Raw genomic sequence first — 23,928 nt, 5'->3', positions numbered from 1 at the left:
AATGATGAGTAATGATTTTTTTAAAAAGCTTGTGAATAGCTGACAACTTAGATATAGCTCTGTAGTAACTGGCCTCTAACTTGTTACCTATTTTGTAAGAAGGAATAACAAATGATTATTTTTAAATATTTGGAATTTGGGAAGATTCTAGAGATATGGTAAACAATTTGTGAAGAGGTTTTGCACAGGGCCCTAGCGCAGCACCTAAGCACTCACCCAGGAATACCATTGGGCTTAATCCGAAGAAGATCCAAAAGACGAGAGCGGAACCGGTGCCGGTTATCGCATAGGATTTCGGATTTATTTTTTATTTTCTCGCAGATGCGCTTATCAGTGGTCCCTGGAAATCTTACGGGAACATTTTTTTCTCGTTGGTAATCGCTTGGGAGAAATTATTATCTTGTTTATTGTTTGAATTGCTAAGACTTTATTTTAAACGAGGACGGAAGCTAACTTCGGCAAGCCGAAGTTTTAATACCCTTGCAGACTTTGACGAAATTGCTAAAAGTGAAAAAGTAGCGAAAGGAATAAGGTATACGAGGTGTGTTCAAAAAGTAAGGTGACTTTTCAAATTTCGCGGGCAACATATTTTCGATTATCGATTTTTTTGTTTTGTTATATTGGTACACTCTTCCCTAACATCTGTACCAAGTTTCAATGGAACATCCTCTTTTGTTTGGTTGTGAGAGGCGTAAAGTTACAAGTTATTTTGCGAGCTCGGCGATTTTTTGCTTTTTTCGGTCTTGGCTCGCCTGGGCTCTTCCATTGGGACGATTGGGCTTTGGTTTCGATATCATAACCATATACCCATGATTCGTCACCAGTTATGACCCTTTTGAGTAAATCTGGGTCGTCGTTGACGTCATTCAACAGCTCTTGAGCGATGCTCATGCGACGGTTCTTTCGGTCAAAATTCAGCAATTTCGGAACAAACTTCGCTGACACACGACTCATACCCAAAACGTTTGAAAAAATTTCATGGCACGAGCCAAGCGATATACCGACATCTTCAGCAACTTCTCTGATAGTGATTCGACGATTTTCCAAAACAATTTTCGTCACTGCTTGAACGTTTTCATCAGTTGTTGACGTGCTTTGGCGTCCAGAGCGAGGCTGGTCATTGGCATCTTCCCGGCCATCTTGGAAGAGTTTGTACCACTTGTACACATTTTTTTTACTCAGAACAGTTTCACCGTATGCCACTGTCAACATTTCAAGTGTTTCAGAGCACTTAATTTTATTTTTTACACAAAATTTGATGCAAATCCTTTGATCCATATTTTTCGATAGCAAAAAATCGCCGAGCTCGCAAAATAACTTGTAACTTTACGCCTCTCACAACCAAACAAAAGAGGATGTTCCATTGAAACTTGGTACAGATGTTAGGGAAGAGTGTACCAATATAACAAAACAAAAAAATCGATAATCGAAAATATGTTGCCCGCGAAATTTGAAAAGTCACCTTACTTTTTGAACACACCTTCTACATAAGTAAACTAGATTTGCATCGTTTCAAGTCAATTGCTTTTATACTGCAAAAATGTCAAATACAAATAGAAAAAAAGGGATACTTTCGCAGCCTTTAACAATTTTTCCTATCTCCTTTAAGATATAGACTTCCGAGCGGCAAGCGCTTTTACCCTAATCAAGATATGCGTAAATAAATAAGAATTGGAAAATTTTATGTTAGTAGCTTACACACTGCGCGAAATATTCTGATAATCATCAAATTTGGACCGATTTCACCCTATTGTTCCTATGGGAGCTATAGGATATAGACGTCCGATCGGCACGCGCTTTCACCTTGATCAATGTATGCAAAAAAAATAAGATTTGGAAAGATTCATGTCAATAGCTTGTATACTGCGTGAAATATCTTAAAAATCATTAAATTTTAACCGATTTTACCCTTTTGTTCCTATGGGAGCTATAGGATATAGACGTCCGATCGTCACGCGCTTTTACTCTGATCAAGGTACGCATAAAAAATAAGATTTGGAAAGATTTATGTCAATAGCTTTTACACTGCGCGAAATATCTTCCATTCTTGCAAGTTATATCCGATTGTTCCTATGGGAGCTATAGGATATAGACATCCGATCGGGGCGGTTTTCAAACTTGATCTGCATACACTTGTTTTAGGACGAGTGTGAAAGTTTCAGATCGCTAGCTTTTAAACTGAGCTCGCAAACGGTATTGAAACAGACGGACAGACGGACAGACGGACAGACGGACGGACGGACAGACGGACAGACGGACATGGCTATATCGACTCCCCTATTGATCCTGATCAAGAATATATATACTTTATAGGGTCGGAAACGTCTCCTTCACTGCGTTACAAACTTCTGACCAAAATTATAATACCCTCTGCAAGGGTATAAAAATCAAGCTAGGCTTGTGATTTTTGCGCTGTAGCCCATGCGAAAAGTTATATTCGTAAATAAAAGCGCCCCACGGCCCATAATTCAATCTTTATTCAGTCAGGTTTTCCAGCTTTTTGTTGTTGTTTCCTTATGCAAATTATATTTTTAAGTGTGCGCGGCGCGGGAGGGGTAGCTCGGCTGCACACGCCGTCGCAATGGAGTAGAAAATGAGGGGGAACAATGCTGCCCCGCTGCTGAATTGCTGACCACTGGCTTATGGCTGCGGGAGGGGCGACTTTGGCTGATTGCGCTATGTCACCAGGCTGTGGAGAGGAGGTTGGAGAACCGTTACAAGACTGCCCCACACATATATGGTTGCTGCTCAGATTATTGATGGTTGGCGGCGGGAGGAGCAGCCGCACGAGTTAACCAAACTGTATTGAAAAGATTCCTCCTGATGCAGCTACGTAGTTGAGTGTTACAACGATTAATAGACAGCCTCCAGTATTTATTGCCTCTTCTGCTGGAGTGTCTAATCGACGGTATTCCAATTGGTGTTGGTGGCCAGTTGGGCGGTGATCCCCAAATGTTGATTTAGGTAGTTTAGGATGGGAGGGTGACTACTCTCCTTAATCTGCTGGCCTAGAGACAGTTTGCAGTGATAAAAAGTTAACGGCGGTTTGCCGGAGTTAAATCAAATGGAGCGCAAGCTCTTTGTTCAGCGAATGTCAAATGAGAACTAAACATGAATTCTTGACTTAAAGCTAACAGAAATTGGGGACTCATAGCGTCCACGCATAAGTGCTGTGTTTGCCGGCTATGCACGAGCATCCGGCCAAAGGCTGTATCAGCGATTTGGCCGGTGCATGGCCTTCGGACAGTCGGTCATTCACGCTGTTCGGTTGATTTTAGTTAACTTGCACATTATCCATAGAGCCTCCAATGCAGTCAAGATGTAGTTAAAGCATAAACCTTCTGGATTAATATATCTTTATTAAATGTCGTTTGTTCTTAAACATTATGGATTATTACTAAAGAACTCGCTGCGGGGCCGACAGCAAAGCGGGCAGCAGAGCGGTCAGCGCTTATGTATGTATAGATATTACTAACCCTGCAGTTCCGTTCATCACCATTTAATCGATGAATCATCACCAAAAATGCATTACTACTGATGATTAACTGATAAAATTTCAAACAAAATAGCGATGAATTTAACATTGGCATGTCCTAGGAGTTAATCAGTGAAAAATTCATGACATTTTAATCAGTAATTTCACTTATTTAATCAGTAATTCATCACTTTTTAATCAGTAATTCATCACTCTTTAATCAGCATTTACTGATAAAAATGCAATAAATTACTGATTAAAGAGTGAGTTATCAGTATTTCACCACATTTTCATCAGTAATTCATCTAATTTTCATCGCATGTTGACAGCAAAAGTTATGCGCTTTTTTACATTTATTTTTGAAAGCAGCGGCTTCTTACGTGCAACTTTTGAAGAATATTTGTTCCGCAGAATTAGTTGGTGTACGATTTCATGTGAAACGACCGTGCCACACTCTTCTTCCAAATCCTTAGCAAGGTTTCTGGTCGAAATTTGGGGGTTTTGACGGACCTTACGCATGATATGGCGGTCTGCTCGCTCATCAATTTATTTTTTTATTTTAATACCTACCCATAAAAAATGTTTTATATAATAATTCTGCATTAAAAAAATATCGTTCCCTCTGTTAGTGAAATTGTTGGTTTTCTCGTCGTAGGTCTGACATCTTGGTATAATTTAGGCGTTTGATAATCCTCGTGCTGTATTGCAGTATATGGCTTTGGTTCTTCATCTAGTTCAAACACTTGCGCCGTCTATCCTTCGTCTGTAACACATTGTTTTGGCGACCTCGTCAATTTTCGACTCTTCTGGAATGCAAATTTCTCTTCTTCTAGTATTTAATTATCGTTCTGCGCCCACGAATGACACCCATGTAAAATACATTCAATATATATATACTAACTACAATATAATGACGACTTTTGTAAAGTTTTAAAATAATAGTTTTAAAACTGAGAGACTATTTTGCGTGATTCCTGGTTTTAAAAACAACCGTTTTATAAATTATTTACTTTTCCATTATAGGTGGCAACAGCATTAAGAGAAATGAGACGCGTAGATGAAGAAATGAAAAAGCGTGATAAAATGTTTGAGCAACTTGCCAATGTCCAGACAAATGCTCTAGCAGATTGTGAGAGGTAAGTATAATTTTTAAGTGTAAACAGTTAAATTATTAAAAGAAGATACATTTAAAAGCTGCAAGAGAAAATGAATGTGTAAGCAAATACTACTGAAAAATTTGGAGTATTAAACTTTCTTTTCCGATTTATGATCCTTCGATCATCCATAGTGCAAGTTTCTTATCCGGGGTATAAAATATCTTGAAACTCATTTAAAGGAGAGATTTAGCACTTTGAATTTTGTGCTTCGTTAAAGCAATCGTTACTTTTAGGTATTTATAGACCTTTTTAGCTCCAGAATATTGTGATTTACATATAGGTGCAAATGTCACTTCTGAAGGGAATTTGTGTCTGCATAAATGCATATAAATATGGTGCCGTCCGAACAGGTTCAGGAGGATCTAAAAGGTTTCGCTGTGAAACACCAGCATAAGTAACTTTGCTTAAGGAAGGACAGTGTAACGGCGCCTAAAGAAACGTTTATATGTTTTCACTCTAATTGTGCTGGAAGCCAAACGTTGCTGCCTACCCGGAATCAGGGGCCTGCTCTATTTCATGGTTGACCGTAGACGTTCTAAAATCTACAGATTCTGTCCAGCAAGCAGCAAATAAATGATACCCCAGCTTAAGCAGCGGCATATAACCTCAAAAACTCACAGAAAAAGAAAATTATAATTGTTATTAATAATCATATTTTCTTAAAAGCCATATTCCTACTATAATTAAGTTTTAGTTAAACTTGCCATTATAATAAATATTTCTTAATTATTTCTACTTTTAAAATATATTATTTTGTATTACTTCATAATCATAAACATGCTTACCCCTACCCACGTTTGTTAATATATGTTATTTTCTGTGAATTTCCTGAATTAAATAATGTAATTTTATATTTACCAACTCAGCTGATGACTCGTCGGTCGTAGGTCATTAGGAGGGATCTCCAGAGTTTTGCGTTAGCGGCAAAATATCATAGGAAGCGTGGGCATAGTGCGAGCCTAATTAAATCACAGGCTACGCACATATTAAATTTCTCTTATTCTTTCTTCTTCCCTTTTTCCCTTCTTTAATCTCTTTACACTCTTCTCTGACTTCTCTTTTCTATTTTTCTAAAATGTACGAATTGTTTCTTGCGGTCTTGTTAACTAGCTGTCGCAGGCATCTGCAAGATCAAGATCTTTAGCTCCGAAGTTTTGGAGTAACTTTGCCCACTGAGGGTGGATCAAATGTCTTACTTCCTATTGACAACATGATTTTATTGACAGCCTGCTTTTATATCTTTATCTCAAGTAAACCAAGTTCGAAATTCACTAGGTAGCCTACTTCATTTGTGTGTTTGTATCAAATCCTGAAGTTGTGTTTCTGTCCAGAGTAGCACCACTCACGTAACCTGAAGATCCATATTACCCTACAATCGAACTAACAATTGACATGGGTACAGTTATAGAAGAAAAATCAACGAATACATTGTTTTCGCAAGGCAGACTTTCTGAGGGTAATTAATTTTATTTCTGGCTTTAATTGGTCTGATCTTTACTTATTATTATGTTCGATGTAGCTAATGTTTTTTACACTACAATAAACTCATTTTTTAATTCCTGTATTCCGTGTTACTTAAACCGTTGTTTTACCACCCAAAACAGTTTTATAACTTCGTTAGCATCAAGAGTAAATCTAACTACAGATCAGGTAATAGCCGATATTGTTGGCCAATTTTTTTAAACGACTTACTTTACTTTATATAATTTATCACAGCCTTATTTTTATACTTTATCCAATGGTATTCCTAAGTGCATGTTTAGGTATTGCACTAAGGCCCTGTGCAAACCTCTTCACAAGTTGTTTACCTTATCTCTAGAAGCTTCATAAATTCCAAATATTTGGATGGAATCATTTGTTATTCCTTTTTACAAAGTAGGTAACAAGTTAGAGTTACTACAGAGGTATATCTAAGTTGTCAGCTATTCATAAGACTTTTGAAAAAATCATTACTCCTCATTTGCAGCACCTTTGTAGATCAATTATTTCTCCGTGTCAACACGGATTTATTAACTTAGATCAAAAGAATTCAATGATCCTTATGTCACTAAAACTTTATTTATTTTGCTAGTCTGTCCGATTCTGGAAAAAAATCAGTACAAACGAGGACGGAAGCTAACTTCGGCAAGCCGAAGTTTTAATACCCTTGCAGACTTTGACGAAATTGCTAAAAGTGAAAAAGTAGCGAAAGGAATAAGGTATACGAGGTGTGTTCAAAAAGTAAGGTGACTTTTCAAATTTCGCGGGCAACATATTTTCGATTATCGATTTTTTTGTTTTGTTATATTGGTACACTCTTCCCTAACATCTGTACCAAGTTTCAATGGAACATCCTCTTTTGTTTGGTTGTGAGAGGCGTAAAGTTACAAGTTATTTTGCGAGCTCGGCGATTTTTTGCTTTTTTCGGTCTTGGCTCGCCTGGGCTCTTCCATTGGGACGATTGGGCTTTGGTTTCGATATCATAACCATATACCCATGATTCGTCACCAGTTATGACCCTTTTGAGTAAATCTGGGTCGTCGTTGACGTCATTCAACAGCTCTTGAGCGATGCTCATGCGACGGTTCTTTCGGTCAAAATTCAGCAATTTCGGAACAAACTTCGCTGACACACGACTCATACCCAAAACGTTTGAAAAAATTTCATGGCACGAGCCAAGCGATATACCGACATCTTCAGCAACTTCTCTGATAGTGATTCGACGATTTTCCAAAACAATTTTCGTCACTGCTTGAACGTTTTCATCAGTTGTTGACGTGCTTTGGCGTCCAGAGCGAGGCTGGTCATTGGCATCTTCCCGGCCATCTTGGAAGAGTTTGTACCACTTGTACACATTTTTATACCCTTGCAGAGGGTATTATAATTTTGGTCAGAAGTTTGTAACGCAGTGAAGGAGACGTTTCCGATATATATTCTTGATCAGGATCAATAGGGGAGTCGATATAGCCATGTCCGTCTGTCCGTCTGTCCGTCTGTCCGTCTGTTTCAATACCGTTTGCGAGCTCAGTTTAATAGCTAGCGATCTGAAACTTTCACAATCGTCCTAAAACATGTGTACGCAGATCAAGTTTGAAAATCGCCCCGATCGGACGTCTATATCCTATAGCTCCCATAGGAACAATTGGATATATCTTGCAAGAATTTATGATATTTCGCGCAGTGTAAAAGCTATTGACATTAATCTTTACAAATCATATTTTTTTATGCATACCTTGATAAAAGCGCGTGACGATCGGACGTCTATATCCTATAGCTCCCATAGGAACAATAGGGTAAAATCGGTTAAAATTTAATGATTTTTAGGATATTTCGCGCAGTGTAAAAGCTATTGACATAAATCTTTCCAAATCTTATTTTTTTATGCGTACCTTGATCAGGGTAAAAGCGCGTGACGATCGGACGTCTATATCCTATAGCTCCCATAGGAACAATAGGGTAAAATCGGTCCAAATTTGATGTTTTTCAGAATATTTCGCGATGTGTAAAAGCTATTGCTGTAATTTTTTTCAAATCGTATTTTTTTATGCATTCCTTCATCAAGGTAAAAGCGCGTGCTGATCGGACGTCTATATCCTATAGCTCCCATAGGAACAATAGGGTGAAATCGTTCCAAATTTGATGATTATCAGAATATTTCGCGCAGTGTGTAAGCTACTAACATAAAATTTTCCAATTCTTATTTATTTACGCATATCTTGATTAATGTAAAAGCGCTTGCCGCTCGGAAGTCTATATCTTAAAGGAGATAGGAAAAATTGTTAAAGGCTGCGAAAGTATCCCTTTTGTATATGACATTTTTGCAGTATAAAAGCAATTGACTTGAAACGATGCAAATCTAGTTTACTTATGTATACCTTATTCCTTTCGCTACTTTTTCACTTTTAGCAATTTCGTCAAAGTCTGCAAGGGTATTAAAACTTCGGCTTGCCGAAGTTAGCTTCCGTCCTCGTTTTTACTCAGAACAGTTTCACCGTATGCCACTGTCAACATTTCAAGTGTTTCAGAGCACTTAATTTTATTTTTTACACAAAATTTGATGCAAATCCTTTGATCCATATTTTTCGATAGCAAAAAATCGCCGAGCTCGCAAAATAACTTGTAACTTTACGCCTCTCACAACCAAACAAAAGAGGATGTTCCATTGAAACTTGGTACAGATGTTAGGGAAGAGTGTACCAATATAACAAAACAAAAAAATCGATAATCGAAAATATGTTGCCCGCGAAATTTGAAAAGTCACCTTACTTTTTGAACACACCTCGTACATAAGTAAACTAGATTTGCATCGTTTCAAGTCAATTGCTTTTATACTGCAAAAATGTCAAATACAAATAGAAAAAAAGGGATACTTTCGCAGCCTTTAACAATTTTTCCTATCTCCTTTAAGATATAGACTTCCGAGCGGCAAGCGCTTTTACCCTAATCAAGATATGCGTAAATAAATAAGAATTGGAAAATTTTATGTTAGTAGCTTACACACTGCGCGAAATATTCTGATAATCATCAAATTTGGACCGATTTCACCCTATTGTTCCTATGGGAGCTATAGGATATAGACGTCCGATCGGCACGCGCTTTCACCTTGATCAATGTATGCAAAAAAAATAAGATTTGGAAAGATTCATGTCAATAGCTTGTATACTGCGTGAAATATCTTAAAAATCATTAAATTTTAACCGATTTTACCCTTTTGTTCCTATGGGAGCTATAGGATATAGACGTCCGATCGTCACGCGCTTTTACTCTGATCAAGGTACGCATAAAAAAATAAGATTTGGAAAGATTTATGTCAATAGCTTTTACACTGCGCGAAATATCTTCCATTCTTGCAAGTTATATCCGATTGTTCCTATGGGAGCTATAGGATATAGACATCCGATCGGGGCGGTTTTCAAACTTGATCTGCATACACTTGTTTTAGGACGAGTGTGAAAGTTTCAGATCGCTAGCTTTTAAACTGAGCTCGCAAACGGTATTGAAACAGACGGACAGACGGACAGACGGACAGACGGACGGACGGACAGACGGACATGGCTATATCGACTCCCCTATTGATCCTGATCAAGAATATATATACTTTATAGGGTCGGAAACGTCTCCTTCACTGCGTTACAAACTTCTGACCAAAATTATAATACCCTCTGCAAGGGTATAAAAATACAAGCAATTACAGAGGTATATTCAAGTTGTCCGCCATTCCTAAGCTTTTCGGAAACCCCACTTGTAACATCTTTGTAGATAAATTATATCTCCATGTCGACATGGATTTTTAAGGCGAAGATCTTCAACGACAAACTTTTGGAGCTAACGTCTTTTGAAATAAATGGCTTAAGAAAGAACATTCAGACTGACGTAGCTCTATCCCTAGTCTGATTCATGTTATTTCAGGGGTCTCAAAAGGAAGCCACTCTTTACATTATTTATTAACGATCTTCCTCTAGGCTTGACCAAGTCGGGTATCCTTATGTACGCAGATGAAGTTATATAGATATAGATATTTTTCTTCAGTCAAGACTTACAATTAATTAATTAACGTGTCTAGGAGAGTGCAGACGTGTTTTGCGCTAGCTTCGCAAAAATACTTAAGAAGGGAAAAACAAATAACTATAAACGCTGAACTTAGTCTAATAAAGGCGAAAATACTCTATATCAAAAATAAAAAGTAAAATAATAATTACTACTATGGCAAGTGCAAAATTATAATAAAAACAAGAGAGAACGTTATAGTCGGGTGCCCCGACTATCAGATTCCCGTTACTCAGGTAAAGGGAGTGCGAGGGAGATGGAGATAGAAACTTTGATCACGCATAACTTTTTAACGAATGGTCCGATATGAAAAATTTCTTCTACATTTCTATAGGTATTGATAAACACAATAAAAGTGCATTTTTACTTTTCCGAAATATTTAAATTTTTAAAATCGTATATAAGCGATTGTGGGCGTTAAAGGGGGCGTGGCACCATTTTGAAACAAACTTGCGCTGCGTAGGAACTTCTAAAATCTACATGCAAAATGTCAATCTTCTAGCTTTTATAGTTTCCGAGATCTCAGCATTCATACGGACAGACAGACGGACAGACGGACAGACAGACGGACAGACGGACATGGCTAGATCGACTCGGCTAGTGATCCTGATCAAGAATATATATACTTTATAGGGTCGGAAACGCTTCCTTCTAGCTGTTACATACTTTTGCACGAATACAATATACCCTTTTACTCTACGAGTAACGGGTATAAAAATGTGCCACGAATAATAGCTCATAAAGCAGCGATCCACAAAATGAGCATATATGACCGTAAAGCAGAGAAACTGTTATCTCTCTTATTTCTCAACCCGTGATATAGAATTAAAAAAAAATGTTAAGCCTAGCCCTACTGAGCATTGACAGTGCAAGAGCACGGTCTTGTTATCCCGCCCTGCTCATCCCAACGCCCACTTCATGGAGCTTGCAGTTTAGTACCCCACCCATAGCTTCGACTGACAGCTCACCAGCCACAACACTGTGATCGCAACAACAATATTAACGGTATCCGTCACCAACAATGCGATATCGAATGCGTTTTGGATTTCTGCACCGCCGAATAAAATTACTACACCAATTATAAGATCGCTACATCCAAATCGAACGGAAATTTAGTCCGAACCTGGACAGGTGGTCCAAAAGAAGTCAAAGCCCCCACATATTTACGTAAGGGAACAGAACTAAAATGCCCTGGTAAAGAAAATTGTTGCGCTGGTCGGCATTGACAACTTTTATGTTACTCCTTGTGACAAACCCGCCTAGGAGGTGTGTACGCCACAATGGTTTTTTTTATCTTTATAATAGTCTTAATAATATTAAGACATATTATAAATATTATATTATAATAAATATTGAGACATAGCAAGATTAAATAAGTTATATCTAAGTTCAAATCCCGGGGTGGCAGCGCCATCCGATATTTAGCAAAGACACATTTAATACTAGAAAAGCAAGGAGCTAGGATATCAATAGTGGGAAAATACTAGAAATCCCGAATGCGGGAAAAGGAGGAAAAGGGTAGGCGATCACACAACAACCGGAGAGCTTGACTTCTCTCGGAAGACTTGTGATCGGAACACGGCTTAGCGAAACTTCGAAACCCCACGTGTGCTCCTCAAGCTTTTTCGCAAGACAGGCCAAACATGACGCCTAACGCGACCGCTCACGGCTTTCTCATCACGAGTGTTCCGCCGGTTTAATTTGGCCAAGTGCTACGTTGTTGACCGCGGGTGATATTAAAGAGGTTAGTATAAATAGGTTCTCATACGCTCAGAATGTGTAGCGGACTCGGGTGAGGACAATCTCAATAAAGTGTTACGATTGTATGATCACATCTCCCGATCGTGTGTTTTCATTTTGTAGTTAAAAAGAAAACTTAACCCAACCTAACCTTATTCCCACAGCTACTTTGGGCCCGAACTTGGGCATCCTTCCCGTTCGTCACAGTAACCGTAGTTCTGCTACAAGTAGTACTACCGGACCTGAATGCGGATCCCATCCCGTTCGGTCCAGTAGTTATTAGAGGAGGAGTACTCCTAAGGAATCCGACGGTGAGTACGAAGAAGGTACTTAGACAAAGATGCAGCAGGCCGGGTACCGAGAAGAGGAAGAGTTGTACCGAGCATACGAAACCAAAGGCTTCAGAGTACCGGCTGTACATCAAGCGCAGTGAATTCGGGCTACATGGCTACTGTGTACGAGAGTGTCAAACAACTCGAGTCGACTCGAGATGGGACCACAGGAGGAACGGACAGGAGGAACTTCGGCGATCGCCGAACCCCTTTTGGAACTTGGAGAGTACTACACAGGCAGGACACGTGACTCACCGGATGATCGGGCAAGGAACCTCGCGAGTGGACGTGCAGCGGGCCTGCGGCCGTTGCGGTGAGAACGGACATTTCCGTCGGGACTGACCCAACCCACGGCGCGACTTCTGTTGGGATTGTGGCCGGGTAGGAGTGTTAACTATAGAGTGCTACCGTCGAAATGCCTCGGGAAACGGAGGACGTCTCCGCCGGAATCCGGGTGCGGCAGAGACGAGCGCAGCAACGACCCGACTCTAACAAAATCCCCGTTAAGGATATACGGTGGGCTCATCACAGCAGCGATAGAAGTCGGAGGAAGGTGGATAGAGGCCACCGTTGATACAGGGGCATTTAGGTTTCACCAGTAAAAGGTTTACAAAGCTGGTTGCCCGCGCAGACGAGGTTCGTGAAGTTGTCACTAGATGGTCACGTTGGCGAGCACCACAGTACTCTTACCAATTCATTGGTAAATCGACTTCTGGACCATAGTGCAATGTTGGTGATGCGCACCATGTTGGACCGAGTGATACTTGGGATGGATTTCCTCAAAGCAGCCGGGACGCGCGTACGAAGTGGGCAGGCCACCCTCGAATTGCGATCCGAACCCCAAGCAGAAGGAGATCCTTTGTTACACCCAGTGCTCATACCACCGAGGGACGATCGAGAAGAAGCGGTACACTCCGACAAGTTTAGGGTCCAATTGGGGACTGCCAGACAAGGAGGAACAGAGGTTCTTAGTCCTACGCCTACGCGGGACGCCGCCACGACAAAGGACACTCTGATAACTGCTAGGATGGAGACGGAAGACCATGACGAAGAGCGACAGATTGTACCATTGAGCCCGAGACAACAAGGCTTCATCGAACGAGAGTTAGCTTTGTTCGAGAATCTCCAGGGAGTATCTCAGGTCTTTGAGCATCGTATCGTTATGCGCGACGATAAGGCCTTAAAGCAATATCAGCGATATCAGCGATTATCAGCGATACCCAAGTAGATAAACTGCTTCGCGCAGGAGCCATCGAGCCTTCCAAGAGCCCACACAGCGCACCAATCGTATTGGTGAAGAAAAAGGCTGGCGATTGGCGCATGTGTGTCGACTATCGACAGTTCAACGCACACTCAGTGCCAGACGCCTACCCGGTCCCGGGAAGTTGCGTCACGCCCGGTATATCTTCACGTTGGATTTGAAAAACGGCTATTGACAAATATCCATGGCCAGGGATAGTCGTCAATACACGGCCTTCACGGTTCCAGGTCGGGGACTATATCAATGGAAGGTCATGCCCTATGGCCTCCACTCCGCCAGTGCAACGTTCCAACGTGCTCTGGACAGCGTGATTGGGGCGGAGATGGAACCGGTCGCCTTCGCTTACTTAGATGGCATCATTGTCGTTAGCGCTACGGAGGAGCAACACTTCGCTAGCCTCGCCGAAGTGTTCCACAGATTACGGGCGGCGAATTTGAGAATAAATCCAAGGAAGTGTACATTCTTCAAGCAGAAACTGGCTTACCTCGGTCATGTGATCAGCGGCGAAGGGATTCAGACCGATCCCGAGAAGGTGTCTGCGATCAATGGGCTGAAGACCCCCACCAACCTGAAGGAATTACGCCAATGGATCGGGATGGCATCCTGGTACCGGAGATTCGTCCCAAGCTTCGCGACCATCGTGCAACCAGTGGCCGCGTTACGGAACAAAGGCCGGAAGTGGACCTGTGGACCGGAACAGCAAACCGCCTTGGAAGAGATTAGAAGATGCCTGACCACCGGGTTGTCCGGTTTTCGACCGGAAGTTTGTCTTACAGACTGATGCGAGTGACGTAGGCTTGGGAGCGGTGTTATCTCAGGTCTTCGAGGGCCAAGAGAAGGTCATCGCATACGCTAGCCGTCGACTAACTCCAGCGGAGCACAACTACACGACGACAGAAAAGGAGTGTCTGGCCATCATCTGGGCCATCAGGAAGATGCGATGTTACCTGGACGGCAACTGATTCGAAGACGTTACTGACCACTTGGCTCTCAAATGGTTAAATTATGTTAAGAGTCCCTCCGGCCGAATAGCGCGCTGGGCTTTGGAATTACAACAGTTCGAATTCGACTTGCGTTACCGACGAGGGAAGTTGAACGTCGAGGCCGATACACTTTCCCGACAGCCCTGTGAGGTACTTCAAGGCGCTATCGAGCTCGAGGACCACTGCGAATGGATCGGGAAGATGAAAGACAAGAGCGGACTACTGCTGCAGTCTGTAGTCTGTAGCCCTCGTCTTATACGAGTGGGGGGTCCGAAAGACGATCACCCGCCTGTCGCAAAGATATTTCTGGCCCGGCATGTACCGCGACGCTAAACAGCACGTTCGGCGCTGCGAGTCTTGCCAGAAATTTAAGACCGTTCAGACCAAAGCAGCAGGGAAAATGCTTACCCGTGTCGTAAGCGAACCCTTCGACATTCTCTGACTTTTTAGGTCCGCTACCCCGATCGAAACAAGGGAACTCGATGCTTCTCGTTTTCCATGACGTGTTCTCCAAATGGGTAGAGTTAATCCCACTCCTGAACGCCACCACTGCGGCAGTACAGAAAGCGTTTTGGGAACGGATACTCTGGCGAGTGGGCATCCCCGGGAAGTTCGTATGTGACAACGGAATCAAATTCACAAGTCGGGCCCTAAAAGACTACTTTGCTAAGCTCGGCGTGGAAGTCCGGTACACGGCTCCGTATTGTCCGCAGGATAATCCCACCGAGAGGACCAATCGAACGGTGAAGACGCTGATATCTCAGCTGTCGGAAGGAGACCAGAGTTCTTGGGATAATATGTTGCCGGAGATTTCCCTCACTATCAATAGTAGTGTATCGGACTCGACTGGGTATACTCCCGCATTTCTCACTCAGGTACTCTTGCCTGCGATGCTGTATGACGAACTTACCCCTGGATCGTCGGTCGTGCATACAGGTCCTGAAGACGAGGCGTCACACCGCCAAGGAATCTTCGACATCGTGCGATCGAACCTTCAACGAGCATCTCTAGAGCAGGCGAGGCACTATAGCCTTCGGAGGCGTGAATGGAGACCAACGCTTGGGAGCCAAGTATGGCTGCGACAACATCCCTTATCAAAAGCGACCGAGGGATTGGCCGCCAAACTCGCTCCTAAGTACGACGGTCCATATACCGTCGCAAAGTTCACATCTCCGAACTTCGTACGTCTGCAGAGCCCAGGAGACCGTCGGCGGCGGATCGCCAATATATCTGAACTTAAACCCTACCATGCAGAGGACGCCTGGCTGCGATGAAGGTAGACCAATCGGCAGGAAAGGAGGACGACCATTGCCCATTACCCGAAGGTTGGATCGGAGGTAAAAACCTACGCTGTCTGCCTCGGCACATCATAGTGCAGATAGAGCGGAAGGTGGCAACCCGGATCGGTCGTGGGCGTCGGGTACGAATAGCCGTCGGAGAAGGCGCTTACAGGTTTACCGTCACAATCAAGAACGACGGGCGCCTCTACATTGCGCCGCGGCAAGAAAGGAGGAACCCACCCAGGAGGCGTGTACGCCACAATGGTTTTTCTTACCTTTAAAATAGTTTTAAGAGAAATATCATGAAGTTTAATAAATATTAAGACATAGTAAGATTAAATAAGTTATATCTAAGTTCAAATCCCGGGGTGGCAACGCCATCCGATATTTAGCCAAGACACATTTAATACTAGAAAAGTAGTAGTAGGAAAATACTATAAATCCCGAATGTGGGAAAAGGGAGGAAAAGGGAAGGCGATCACATAGCAACCGTGGAGGCTTCTCTCGGGATCGCGGAAGGAGCAAGAGGTGTTAACCGGTCACGACTCAGCTAGGCTTCGAAAGCCACGTGTGCTCCTCGAGTTTTCCGCCGGTTCAAGTTGGCAAGACAGGCCAACCTCGACGCCTAATGCGACCGCTCTCGTCCTTTCGATCGCGTGTGTTCCGACAGTTCAGTTTAGTCTAGTTCTACGCAGGTGACTCGCGGGTGATCGTAAAGAAGAATCAAGACATACAAAACAGGTCAATTGAGGTTAGTACGAATAGATTCTCATGTGTTTGCAACGGTGTAGCGGACTCGAGTGAGGATAACTTAAATAAATAGTAAAGAATATATAATCACATCTCCCGATCGTGTGTTTTCATTTCTTAGTCAGATAAGAAAACCTAACCTAATCTAACCTCATTCCCACAGCTACTTTGGGCCCGAACGTGGACAACCTTCCCGTTCGCCACAGTAACCGTAGTTCCGCCCCTAGTAAGATATTCCCGTAGTACCACCGGACCTGAATGTGGACCCCTTCCCGTTTGGTCCAGTAGTTCCAGTAGGGATTTGTGCGTGGACACCCGTCCCGCCGGATCCGTTATCTTAGTTTTCATACGTAGTCTTGGGGTTTCCGCGGTGACACCCGTCCCTCCGAATCCATTGTCCTCGTATCTTCGCCTCTGTCGTAGTTTTGGGGTATGCGTGTGGACACCCGTCCCGCCGGATCAGTTATCTTAGTATCTTCGCCTCTGTCGTAGTTTTGGGACTTGCACGTGGACACCCGTTCCGGCCGGTCGACCGAGTCTAACCTTTCCGTCCTCTTACTTCCCGACGCCCGCAAAGTATCCTTCCGGCACGGCCTCGCCCGAAGGTCCAGCCCGGCGGATTTTTCGCCTCTGACGCGAAATACAAGACTGGGACTCTACACGAACAGCGTCGTCTACGTTTCCCTCGACACAAATAAGAACCTTCGGTGAAGACTCCCCATCAAAATTATCCGTTCGCCTGTGGAGCGGAACTCTCTAGTCCGGTGTTTCGGTGATTAGCACCCTATACTGTATTATAAATGCTCGTTCGTTTGTGTTTGGACTTCAAAGTTCTGCTCTACAATTCCACCCTTAAGCCCATTCGGACCTACCGCTCCCACCCTCGCAGGAACGCGAGCAACAGCAACGTTGACATTATATTGTGCTCACAATCAGAAATATCGCCCGGTACCTAACACGGGTATCGAACAGAACTCGCCTACATCGAAATGATCTGCCAGCCCAGAGATAATTATTAGGGCCCTTTAGTCTAATGTCAGTCTTCATGACTGTTAATTAAGTTTAATTTTTTAAGATTTGATCCACTTATTTTTATTCTCAATACAGAGAAGATCCAATAAAAAAAGCATATAATATATAGCATAAAAAAAGGCTTACAATCGAACCTAAATACTTTTCAAACATGGTGTTGTGAAAACCTTCTGGATTTAAATAGCGCCAAGTGTAAAGTTATGACATTTTTTCGGTAGAGCCCACAATATGCCACGTATGTGCTGGGTAGATGGGCGTTGTCTAGAATCACGCATGTTGATGACCTTGGCGTCTCTCTGGACCCAAAACTTTAGTTTTATGACCAAATTACTTATATGGTGAATAAAGTCAGGGGAATACTTGGATTTATCAAAAGGTGGTCAAAGAAATTTGATGATCCCTATGTTACAAGGCTCTGTTAATTTCATAGTCTGTGCAAAAGAACTTTTTATTATTTGCTCCACGGGTCCTTAACTGGAATGCAAGCCTTATTTTACCATCTTACTCTAGTAGACTACTTTTAATTAATCTACCATCCTTAAAACGATGCTTGGCACTACTTTTAGTTGTAAACTTGTTCTCACCCCAGTGAGTGCAAGTGTGATGAAAGTTAAGTGGAAAATAATAGTTGTGTTATAGAAGAAATTAAAATATAACCAACGTATGACCTCGAGTGATCCAACAACTACAATTACATTTTAAGCTTCAACGACAAAACTCCACCTATGTTAAAACCAATGAACTTTGGCAACTCACAATTGCCAAAAAGCTTCTCTGATCGTAACATTAGGGAGTTTCTGACGATCTGCTTCCATCTCCGTAGATAGCTGATGAGTCTGTGGTGACCTGCAGACGAAACTAGCAAGTCCTATCATAGTCGAGTTCACTCCCCAGTGAGTGCAAGTGTGATGAAAGTTAAGAGAAACAATCGTTGTGTTATAGAAAAAATCAAGATTTATCCAACGTATAACCTCGAGTAATCCAATAACTACAATTATATAGCACAAATATAATATTAATGTTTGGTTTTGTATGTATTTTAACTTTGTATGTCTGTTTCTATATTGTCCTTTTTTACTACTCGCGATCTCGTTTTTTGCGCCCTTTGTGGGCTCCGTGCGTAACAAGCTTGGTGTCGTACGAGCCACTTGTTTGTGCTGATCATAGTACATCAACTTCCGAAAGAATATTTGCAACACGAACTTATTTAGTTTATCAACAAGAATTTATTAAACGTGGATCAATGACCACTGACCTTTAATGGCTCACTTAATAAGATGTTGATGAAGTGCTTTAAAAGTAGGTTTCAAACCGACGTTATTTACCCTGACTTTAGTATACCACTCCGTAGTTCTTTATGTACGGAGATGTTATCAAAATACGGTAGGCAGTAAAAGAAAGTTTCCTGCCATTTAGCCTCACCATTACATTAAGATAATTTTCAAGCTGATGACTTTTTATAGTGTCAAGTGCAAGGAAAGATATTTGGGTCCTTTTGAACCGAAATAGCCCGGTGCTTGCGCCAGCATAGGCGGATCCAACGCTCACTGTTCCTGCAGATGCTTTCAACCCGTCTAGCAGAGGGCTGAATTTCGTGCAATGTTTGTCGGGTGCCGTCTGACGTCGACTACCTGATTTTCACATCTGACCTTGTAGTATCAAATGTATTCGCAACCTCACCAGTTTTCGGACCAAGATTAAATGTTTAGTGACATGGGTAAAATAATAAGCTTCGAAAATTTTTAACGGTGTCATCTGTCGAACAGCAATGTTAACATTGAACTTCTTCCACTCTGTCAAACGTAGAATTCGGGTTTCGAATAAGTAGGGACGTCATAATGAACACCAAATATTTCCTTTAACTTGTGCATATGTACATTTTTAGTGTGTCGATTGGTATTGACCGAAAAAGTCGAAAGGTAATTAAGGCTGATGCAAAGACCAATCATCTACAAATAACTTTTCTTTGTTCTTATATATTTTTCTAACATTATTAAATTATACATAAATCTGGTTTAAATTTTAATAAGGTTTACGATAATTAAAATTTTTCGGCTGGAAAATAAAATTAACGAGGTAAAGATATTAATATTTTCCATGCATAATTCGAAGTTGTACTATGTATTTTTTTGTTTCATTAATGTACATAATATTATTTATTACGACAGCTTTTAAAATGTCTAAATTAAAATTTTGTTCACTGTTTGACCCTTTTTAATTTAATAAATTAATGAACATTGCATCCCTAAAATCATTTTTAAATACCGTTTTCAGGTTTTTTATTTCTTTATCTTTGCTACTTTATCATTGATGTAGCTGGGCAATCCACGGCGCGAAGGCAAAGTGAAAGAAAATTAAGAAGTCTTGGGCGTCGTGGTACTTCAAAAGTGTTTAGTTTTATTACGCTGCATACATGAGTCTTAACTTAATTTAAACATAAATCCGCGCTCCTGTCCGCTTTACTCCGCTGAAGCGAGAGCGGGAAATCGGCAGCGGCCGACCGAGGAGTTCGGATCTGAAACCAGAGGCTCGCGCTCCGGAGCGCGGACGTTGCGAGAAAGCGAGCGAGGGAGCCACTGACCTAAACATTCCGCCCCCCCTTGCAACTACTCGGGTTGCAGCATAGCCTGGTTGCTCTTCTCAGGGCTGGTGGCAGGCTCAGTACACCATTCACCCAAACACGGTGCTCTGGGCCACCGGTAGTCGGCAAGCGGAAACTCGCCGCTAGCGAACCGTCGATGCAGCTCGTGGGCGTACAAGGGTCGATGAGCGCCGCAGTGTCGAAGACTCGAGTCCCAGTATCTAACTGCACCGAAGCAGTCGGAAGTAGGTTGACGCTGTGCCGCTGCAGGAGGGTCGTTAGGGACGGAGCGGCGGCGTGCCGCAGGGCAGGACTGGCGTGAAGACATCGACGGTTCGTGGAGATGTAAGAGAGTGTAATGATCCTGGCCGCACGTTTTGCAGCGATCACCTCGTCGACACGCTCCGTTTGAGTGCTCGTGGGCCAAACACCGGGGGCAGTACCGGTTGGCAAGACTCGGCAACGGTAGGATTGCATACCTACAGTATGTCTGTTTTCCAATGCGATGGCGCTGCGTGGACGTGGAGACTTCGTGTGAGATCTGATTAGGACAATGAAAAATTTCGATCAGTACTGATAAGAGCTACGAATTGGAACTACTGGTTGAAACTGAAAACTATGTCCCCGGCACGGAGATTTCTTGTAGGGGTTCGGAACTTATTTCGCTTAAGGAGTACCTTAAGGTACTCCTCCTTCGCAGACGAAATTGTTGATAAAGAACCTTCAGGTGTACCGAGCGGTTTATAATGGATGTGTCCCCTTTTATCTCGGTTTCAACCGTGTCGAGGAGGGGCCCTCCAACAAGAAAGTGCCCAGGCGTAAGTGCCTGTGTGGTCTTCGGACATCGGCGCGAGCGGACGCAAATTCAGGCATGCTTCGATCCTAGCCAGAATCGTGGACAGCTCTTCGAACGTGTATTTTCGCGTCGCCGTAGACTTGTAAAACAGGGTCTTAAAGCTCTTAACACCTGCTTCCCACAAGCCTTCCATGTGGGGGCTCCCGGAGGAATGAACTGCCAGAGTATCTGCTTGTGACTAAAGGCACCTGTAACAGCATCTTTGAGAGATTGGAGAAACTCGCGAAAAAGTAGGGCAGCGGCACCCACAAAGGTCTTTCCATTTGATGTCGAAGGGACCGGCATAGTCCACACCAGTATATCTGAAAGGGCGCGAGAAGGACGTCCGTTCTTTGGGTAAGTCTCCCATGAGCTGTGTTTGTAACTTCTTTTTGTGGTTGACGCATACTGCGAGGAGTTAAATAAAAGCGAAGTTCGAGAATACGGAAGCCTGTCAATTGCTGGATACGCAGGGAATGCGCGTAGTAACGGCACTGTGAGAAAAGAGAGTTCGGAGAATACAGCTGGAGAGAGTTTGGAGAGAACGAGAAGAAAGTTTGGAGGGTATGAGGACTGAGAGTTTGGAGAGTACGAAAACAGAGAGTTTGGAAAGTACGAGCGGGTCCAGCGCTGGAATGCGGATCAGTCGATCACAAGGAGTCAATCTGTCAAGATCAGTAAGAACGCAGCAAAACGCAAGTTAACAGCGCATATTAACATCAGGAGCAAGCAGAGCCGCGCCAAGTCAACAAGGAGCAAGATCGCTACATCGAGACGTTCGGGACTTAGAGTTAAAGTCTCCCAACTAAGAAACAGGTAGCTGACGTCCTTAGGGGGGGCTTCTCATTTAAAATCTCAAAAAAATCGATTTTTTTTTTTCATAGATCGATAGAATATCGTCTTGAGAGTATATTCCCGAAGTTTTATGACTCAACTCTCAATATTATGGAAAATATGAGTGATTGAACGAGCGCGCTCGGGCGCGCTTTGTGTGCGATTTGGCTCGCCGTGCACAGCAGGTGTGTTTCTTTAAATCGTTTTTTCCCAAAACTATGATTTTAAAAACGCGGTACACGGTTACGAAAAACTACTGAACTGATTTTTGATTTCTAAAAAGTGTTTTGCAGATTATACATTGAACGAGTGCATGAATATCTGAAATTGTGAAAAAAAAGTTATTTTATACACTTTTCAGCCTAATTCAGCAACAAAAAAAGATGAAAAATTGGCACTTTTTCTTCAAGACGTGAATAATAAAAAATGTTTTTTGTATGTTTCAGATGAAAACTTTGGGCTCCACACTGTACCGCAATAAATCCGTCAGCCGCGTCGCGCCACACGCGACCTCGAATATGTCCGCCATTTTGTTTTTTTGAATTTTCAAAAATGTTTTTCTCATACTTTAAACATGTCTTCAAATATATGCAAAAAATTATTCGTGTAAGTTTTCATTTTCCAAGTGAAAAAAATTCCCAAAAAACAACTACTTTTTGACATGTTACATGAGAAGCCCTCCTTAAGGCATCACGCGACTAAGTCCAGGCGCTTTGTTTCAATTCTTGTCTTGATTTGAGCTTAGAGTATTGCTCGGCGAGTCCGGCAGAATTGAGCAAAAATAATCATTCGACAAAGAACCGTGGGCTCGGAAGGGAAGTTGTCTAGAACCAGCTGCCGCGCGAAAACGATTGCCTCGACGAATTCCGGCGTACGCCTGAACCGAGAATTGAGCAGGCCCTGGTGCGACTGGCCAAGAAGAACGCGCGTCCGAACCACTGGTGTCTCGAGAGCCGTATGCGTTAAGATCACAGTAGTTCACCGCCAGAGTCCTAGAAAGACAGCTGACCGAATCCCGTGAGCCAAAGACCCGCTGTGTCCTGCAAGAACACGTAGTCAGCAGAGCCAGAATTTCGCGCCGTGAGCAAGGACATCGAGGACGACCAGCGGTCATCGCAGGCCCATCAGCAAGCAAGCGAAATGCGGAAGCGTTCGTCGTGAACCTAGCGTCCTGCCACAGGGACTGCGTAGGCGGACTTCCGGCGTACGCCTGAACCGTCAGGTAGAAACTGTGTACGCGTCTGGTGTGACCTGCCGGGACAGATCCAGGGGCAGGAGGCTGTGGCTGCGAAAGGCGTATACCTCCAGAGCCCAGTGCTTGTTCACCCTAGTATGGGAACTGTAACGCATCCCTAGGCCGTAACAGCCCCGAAGCCAAAGACAACGGAGGCGTTCCGGAGCAGCGAGCAACGAGGCAGCGGATAGCGCGGTGGAGCAACTACAACTCATCGGAGAAGGCGTTGAGACACCAATTTGTCACCATTAGTCCTGGGCCGAGGGCCACGTCGGCGAATAAAGATCATAGGAAATACTTCCGAACATTCTGTGCGTTCTCACTAGACAATCGGGCGGTCACGTTTATATAAATTTGGTGGGACGAACAACGCACATCTTCTGAGCTAGCCGCACAAAACTCGTAGCGAGCAAACATTAAAAATCAGTTCGTTAAATACCTACGAATATATGACGGACTTGACCAAATTCCTCACCCTCGGGTTGCAAAACTTGGAACGGATCAGACGGATCATCAGCTGATTGGCGCCGTGCAGCGTTATGCGATGCGTAAAATGGACGGGGAGTCGAGACAGATGACAGCCGTATGGAAGGATGACGGGATGCCGTTCCTCATACTGGAGAAGTTCAAAGGCCGTGACCCGGCCGCATGCTCTCATGAGCCCATGGGAATCAAGGAACGTGTTCAGGTTTTGGACAAGACTGGATGCTGGCACTGGCCGTTTTTGGCAACCAATCTCAAGGGCAAATCAGAAGACGCTTGGCCGACGCCATTTCAGGAGCTGTCAAGACAAGAGCTTTCGCGAGCGCTCGCAACGCTTTGTCGAGTGTGGAAAAACGCTCAAGAATGTCTTCAGGCGGAGCCTTCGCAACGTGGACTTCAGTTCAGTCACAGGGGGGGTCAAAGCC

The 23,928-nt window shown here is 43.1% G+C and overlaps 1 protein-coding gene across 2 annotated transcripts in view; it reads left to right on the top strand.

Moving 5' to 3' along the window:
• LOC108041495 (unconventional myosin-VIIa) overlaps positions 1-23,928 on the top strand; it is a 1,185,777-nt gene that overhangs the window by 1,046,175 nt on the left and 115,674 nt on the right. For both annotated transcript variants that reach the window (XM_044459306.1, XM_044459307.1), the window contains exon 11: positions 4,499-4,611. In XM_044459306.1, coding sequence (XP_044315241.1) covers positions 4,499-4,611 — 113 coding nt within the window. The remainder of the gene's footprint in view (positions 1-4,498; positions 4,612-23,928) is intronic.

This window comes from Drosophila rhopaloa, unplaced genomic scaffold (genome assembly GCF_018152115.1).
Source record: "Drosophila rhopaloa isolate 14029-0021.01 unplaced genomic scaffold, ASM1815211v1 contig_190, whole genome shotgun sequence".
Classification (NCBI taxonomy): domain Eukaryota; kingdom Metazoa; phylum Arthropoda; class Insecta; order Diptera; family Drosophilidae; genus Drosophila; species Drosophila rhopaloa.
This window is presented reverse-complemented; position numbering and strand designations above follow the sequence as displayed.